Here is a 7057-nt window from a genome sequence, read left to right on the forward strand (position 1 = left end):
TAGTGATATTTTGAACTTGTTTTACTACTTAACAACACATTTGAGTTATGTTGAGAGAATTCAATATAAAATATATATACATAAATTAAAAAACTAATCATATATAAATAGTATAATTTTTCGATGAAAGGAGTTCATCGAACCCTCTGAACTCCAATGTAGCTCCGCCCGCAGTCATATGGCATAGTTTGGACCACTAAATCTACCTTGAAACATATCTGATACCTTAAGCTTAACTTTGTCTTCAGCCATAACTTATGCCATTACATTACATCTACGCATTAAACGTAACTGATCTCTTGGTCATAACTTCTCGTCTTTGTCTATGGGCTTGTGCCACTAAACATATGCCCAAAGAAATACTTATGTTCTTAAAACTTAGGCATATAGCATGAACTTATGCTTCGTACATTTTCTTTTGCCTTTCAACTTTTTTTTGGTTTTTTTTAACTGTCAAGGTCTCAAGGATATTGTTGGTTCTTTTTTTTAACTTCAAACTAAAGGGTAAAAATTAGAAACCACAATTTTGAGAGGCAAAAATTAAAGGCCACTCCAAGAGGCATTTGTGCGCATGACCCCACAAATTTCACTATTATGCATCAACAAGAAAAATGGGCTGAAATAGGAAAGCTCTTAGCTCTAAGACACAGATTCATAGTCAGCACACAGACGTATAAATACACAATAATAAAACTATCTTGAGTTCTATTCAAGTTTTAGGATAAAGGGACATATGAACACGATTCTGAGTTTTGAAAATGTAAGCATAAGTGCAGAAATCTACATACAATTCAGTACATGTGTTTATGGAATAAGATCCCAAATCATAGATTCTCAAAAGTAGCATAGTCGGCATTTATCCGCAGCAAGAACCACATGCAGGAAGAGAGCCTGCAGTAGGAATAATGGTGGGATTAAGTAACAGCAGAAATTCTTAGGAATAATGGTGAGAATAAAGTAAAAAAGAATTTTCCAAAATGTAATGTGCAAAAATCGAAGATGACTGTTAACATACTGTGGTCAATGCCTCGGACATTGTCCATCCCACGGGGTGGCCCACGTGGACCACCACCATATGGACCACTTCCAGGACCACCTCCATCCCACTTCTTGCTGGATCCTGAACCTTTTTTGTAGGAGTCGGTTTTTTCCATCTATGAAGGTATTGATGCAGTTAATAGGGAGTCTCTACAAAAGCATGATACTAGCACATATGTGGTTCTTAATCAGGAAATGAACATCCTTACCGAAAACATAGTAACAAAAAACACGTTAATGATGTTGATGATGGACCAAAAGAAATCAGTCATAGTCTTCAATCGCCATATAGAACGCTTGGATTTCACCACACCTGCAAAATGCGGTGCTTATATGAGGTGCTCTCTCACAATATTACAAGTCAAGTATGTGTATCCAAACATAAAACATAATGTGTATTAGTTGTTCCCCTGTGGCAGACTACATTTATCAATAGATAGCAGCATGATTTTCTAACTGACTGGGATCAAGAGAAGAATTTAAGTTTCTTCTAGTAAGAAGGTAAGGAAGGTCAACTGAATCAGCCAAAACAAGTGCTTAGCATGCAACTCAGATCTCTCAAGCAACTTTATAAATGAGTGAGTACCACACAATTGATCAATCTACGAATCTCAATCCCAAATTAGTTGGAGTAGACTATATTCTTCTATATCTATTTGGCTATATTTGGGCACATTTCATTTCAGAATCGTAGTAAATAATTTTCTTTTTAAAGGTTAACAGTTTTCTATAACAAAAGGTTCTCTAAGTTGTACATGTATCTTTTTGGGGGGATGAAGTAATAAATTTTATCAATAATGTGGACATGGGGCCGCCCGTATACAAGAAGTATATGAAAAAGTAGAAAAAACTACAAAAAGAGATGGCTTTCTACGAAAAACACCAATCATCTATACAAAAAGAGACCTGATGGGTGCACCAAAAGGAAGTAAGAGATAAGCGGCAACTCCTCAATTGTAAAAACTTTATCTCAGCATATTCAAAAGCTCCCATGTTTCTTCCTCAACAAATGATCCACAAGAGAGCTAGTGGAGCAAACATTACATGCCCCTTTATCTTCTCCTCCACGGAACATTGATTCTTTCACAGAGCTGGGCATAACCCAATATATTCCTAACCAGCACAAGATTTCCCACCATAATTTCGATGCTACCCGACAATGAAGGAAAAGAAGGCCAACGTCTTCGACCGATCACCGAAAAGCATCCTTTATTTTCTTCTTTTAGCTACTTTTGATTTCAATGGATAATAGCATTTATTTTGCGGTGGGTATTAAATCATATGACATAGCAAGAACCAGTGGGACAGCAGAAACATATTGCGAATGAACAGAAAGGAGAAGCAACTTCATCAGAAGAACAACTTTTAGCAGGAACACAATGGTTTGGATTGGTCAGATCCTGAGAGAGGCATCTAAGGTGAATGGTAACTTGGTAAGAAGATGGAAGAGAAGGGACAGACTTGCTGAGATATTCTGTTCCAAAAACTACAACAGGTTTTGGCTGGTACATAGCATCTTTAATGTACAGGTTAAGAGAAGGTCAGTAATAATCATTCCAGAACTGATGTTCAACTCAGGTGGAATTTCATAGCTGACAAATTGCGGAGGCTCATTAATAGCCGAGGACAGGAGGAAAGATTGGTTGAACCGATATTGGTAGAGAAGAATAAACACATGCAAAGCCAAAATTTAAAACAGATCACTGAAGCGAATATCATGAGCGGACATTCTGAAGAAGGAAATACATCCAAGGATTTAAACCAGATGGAACTAAGAATTCCAAGGATTTAAACCAGACGGAACAACAGTTGCAGCAAATCCTTGATGCCGAACCAGTGGATATGCAGAATCTGTCAGAGGAAGATCAAGCTGAAATCGACGCATCAAATCGGGTCAACTCACACATATTGCAGCTGAGCAACACGTATGGGGTAGCATTCGAAGGATTTGAGAAGGAGACACTTGCACAACTCATGATAATTGACGGAAGGAAAACAGAGCTTGGTACAAAGAAGCATGGAAAAGCTAATACCACCCCTAAAAGCAGGGGCATAGATAAGACTGAACTAAAGAAGCTTCAATCTAGTCTCAACAAAGAGGCTGAAGGTGCAAGAAACATGGGGAGGGTTCTGAGTTTGACCTTTAAATGATATTAAGCTGAGCACATGGCACGTGAGGGGCCTTTTTTATTATTTTTTTGATGAGGTATGGAACGTGAGGGGTCTTAACAACAACATCAGTAAGAATCTGGTTAAGACTTGTTTGCAAAAATGGAAAGAAGATGTAGTTTGTCCCTGGGAAACCAAGGTGAATAAGGGGATTGCATATCAACTATGGTCTTGTAGATGGATGAGGCTTGGATTCATTGAAGCAGATGGAAGTAAGGGGGAAATACTTCTTATGTGGGATAGTAAAGTATGGAGTGCCACTAAGGTGGAGGAAGGTACCTACTCAATCACTTACAAGTTTGAAACAACACAAAACTCCATTTCCTGATATTTCATTAGAGTTTATGCCCTACATAGTAGAAATGAGAAGTAGGAGTGTTGGGAAGAGATGGCTGCAATGAAGGAATTGTGTGGAAGACCTTGGGTCACAGATGGAGATTTCAACACTGTGAGGCATATGGTGGAAAGAAAGGGGTGCAACAGAGTTACAAACATCATGAATGATTTTTCATAATGGGTTGAAGACTTGGAGCTACATGATCCAGTCTTACTGGAGGTAACTTCACTTGGTTCAGGGTGGGGGTGATCATCAAACTTGGGATGCCAAACTGGATCTATCCCTACAAAATACTTGGGAATGCCACTAGGTGCCAATTATAAAGCACAGGAGACATAAAATGAAGTTTTGGAAAGGCATGACAAGAAGTTGGTAAGATGGAAGAGTCAGTACTTATACCTTGGAGGGCTATTGACATCGATAAATTCAATAATGGATGCCTTACCTACCTACATGATGTCTCTGTTTCCTATCACCAAGTATATAGAGAAGAAGATCAACAAATTGAGAGGGATCTTTTGTGGCAGGGTAACAAAGACAGTGACGCCTATAATTTAGTTCAAATGGCAGATTGTAACACTTAGTAAGATACATGGTGGAATGGGGATTAAGAATCTCAACTTTCATAGCCAGAGTCTTCTTCGGAAGTGGATTTGGAGGTTCTGCAATGAGGATAGGTCCCTTTGGAAGAAGTACATAGCATAGAAATATGGTGTGATGAATCACTGGGCAACTAATGAAGTGAAGACTACATATGGATGCAGTGTATGGAAAACTATCAGAAGGATGTGGAATGAATGCAGTGAAAATTTGAGCGTAAAGATTGGTGATAGGGTAAATTCTTCCTTCTGGGAAGATCATTGGGTTGGGCATAAGTAATCTTAGAACTCTATTCCAGGATTTACACCTTATCATTCTTCAAAAAGATGATAAAGTATCACATGTATGGACAAAACAAGGGTGGAACCTTTTGTTTAGGAGGGCTTTAATGATTGGGAAGTTGGTAGAATTGCAGATTTGCTACTGGTGTTAAATTCCTTTACAGGCACTACTACTATTCCAGTCAAACCAGTCTGGAAATTGTGCAACAAAAGGACCTTCACTTTTTTTTTTTTTGGTAGCAACCTTCACTGTTAAATCAGTGTATTGTTAGAAAAACAAAGTTGATAACTTATCCATGGATTGGCCCTGGAAACTTACTAGGAAAGTTAAAACTCCAACTAAGGTCTCATGTTTGTTTGGTTGGTAACAAGGAAGGCTTGCTTAACACTAGGGGTTTTACCAAGAAGAGGTCTACATATATGCTCACAAGATGCCTCTTTTGTGGTAAAGATGCAGAAAGCAATGCACATCTTTTTCTACAGACAACTGCAAATCTGTGACACATGTTCTTTTATATACTAAGAGTGAGTTGGGAGTTACCTAGAACAACTCTTGAACTCGATTAATTGGAAAGAAATTGGTAGAAGAGAGGCAGAGGAGGATTGGTGGCAGTTCATTCCAACTTGTATATGATGGAAAATTTGGAAGGAGAGAAACTCAAGATAATTTAAAGAGAGAAGTAATTCCATACAAAATATGAAAACAAATTGTCTTAGTCACTTATATTTTTGGTGTGAGTACGATATAGTAGGGGAGGAGAAAAACTGATTGATTTTTTAGGCAATGTGTAAATTGTAACTAGCAATAGCGTTCCTGCCCCTTTGTGTTTCTTTTGGATTCTGATTGTAAAGTGGTCCATCCGCATGTGTTACATGCTGATGTCTTTGGAATGAATACCAGTTACCTTATTATAAAAAAGAATAACGACAACAAAATAGCAAGATAAACAAAGCAATTGAAGTAATACCTAGTAGTAAAAATGAAGAATAAGATACTATGTGAATCCTAGGTAAATTACTCCATACTTCTTCCTCGTAAGAGTACTACAACACACGGTTACCTACTATCCTTCTAAGTCTGCCAAACCTCTAGGGTATTTAGAAAACCTTATTTCTAATAATCATCATGTCAGAGATTTAATAAACTTATAATAGAAAAATTACTACGAAATGATTATTAGAATCATATTTCCTTGAGTTGATTAAATGTAGAGACGAAATTGTCAAAGGGAACCATAAATAACTTGAATAAAGAGATCTAGCCATCCAAGTCACTACTAATCATTTCAAGAATCAGATTTATATCAAATTGTTACACCAACATCAAACAATCGGCATAATACATCAATGTACCCTTTAACTTGGTCTCATTTCATATTTATGCCCTCTAACTTTAGGCGTACACAAATAGATACTTAAACTTAAATAAATTGAACAAGTAGTCACATGAGTCTTAGGTGGCATAATACACATAGGACGCGTCATGTAAGATGTCATGTAGGACGCATGTGTTTATTTGTTCAACTTTATGCAAGTTTCAGTCTACGTGTGCACATCGAAAGTTGAAGGGGATAAATGTGATCCGAGGCCAATTAAATATATTATACCATTAATTTTTGTTTTGTTTTGCATTTTGTTGGTGCGGGACAAATTTCAACGAAAAAAAATAAGACATTAGGAATTTGATTTCGGATCTAAAAAAGGATCAATTAAACAAAAATATCCAAACATCAAGTAAACTAAGCAAAGACATTAGGAATTTGATATTAAATTACAACAATATCAACAATAGCAAAGAAATTGATAAGAAATCACCAAATCAAAAAAAAAAATAAAAAATCCATGAACAAATTGAAAATTTAGGAATATGGAAAGATATCACCAACATAACCCAACAAAAATCTCTTATAATTCCAATCAACAAACAAAAGGGGGTAAGTAAGAAACTGAAGAAATAATTGAATCAAAAGATTTTACCTCTCTCGACGTAAGCCATGGTTCGTTGGAGCTGTCTTGCAGAATCCAGAAAATTCTCAACAGGCCTAGCTTTTATCAGTGGTTCCTCTCTCTATTTCTCTCGTTTTTCTCCTTTCTTACGTCGGTTCAGCAAATAATAAATTGCCACGTCATTGAATTTTCGTCCAACAAATTTTATTGTATGGTATTATTATTGTATGTAACTCGAGAAAATTAAAGGAAAGGTATCCTTTAAGTTTTGAATTAGTTATTGGTGACTATATTGACCAACAAAAGGTCAAACATACTTAAATACTAAATTAAGTTAATTGTGGACTCAATTAACATTTTAAAACTTATAATCTTTTAAAAATACAAAACAATCCCCCCACTAAATAAACAAACTTTCTACTCCCTCCCTCTCTATCAATCTCACGTTTCTCTTCACTCTGCTGCAGAAAATTCTCATACTTCCCAAAAATTAAAAATTGCTTTGATTGGAACAATCAATTTCTCCGGCAACTTTCAACTTCCGAGGGCCGTACTTTGAACTTTCGATTCTTCTATTCTAACCATCCAAAGGAACAACAAATTTGCAGGTAAAGCTTTATTTTTTGAAAAAAATTAGGGTGTTTTAGGTTGTTTTTTTTAATAGCTTTACAATTTGCATATACTC

At 36.3% G+C, this 7057-nt stretch overlaps 1 protein-coding gene across 1 annotated transcript; it reads right to left on the bottom strand.

Annotated features, from left to right (window-relative positions):
* Positions 1-617: 617 nt before the first annotated feature.
* LOC102587611 (selenoprotein K homolog) lies at positions 618-6507 on the bottom strand. The gene is made up of 4 exons (XM_006351819.2): positions 6403-6507; positions 1248-1351; positions 1016-1154; positions 618-891 (listed from the first exon to the last, which is right to left on the bottom strand). The coding sequence occupies exons 1-4, from the start codon at positions 6419-6421 to the stop codon at positions 857-859; spliced, it is 297 nt and encodes a 98-aa protein (XP_006351881.1). The 5' UTR covers positions 6422-6507; the 3' UTR covers positions 618-856.
* Between the last annotated feature and the right edge of the window lie 550 nt (positions 6508-7057).

Source organism: Solanum tuberosum, unplaced genomic scaffold (genome assembly GCF_000226075.1).
Source record: "Solanum tuberosum cultivar DM 1-3 516 R44 unplaced genomic scaffold, SolTub_3.0 scf00134, whole genome shotgun sequence".
Lineage (NCBI taxonomy): Eukaryota > Viridiplantae > Streptophyta > Magnoliopsida > Solanales > Solanaceae > Solanum > Solanum tuberosum.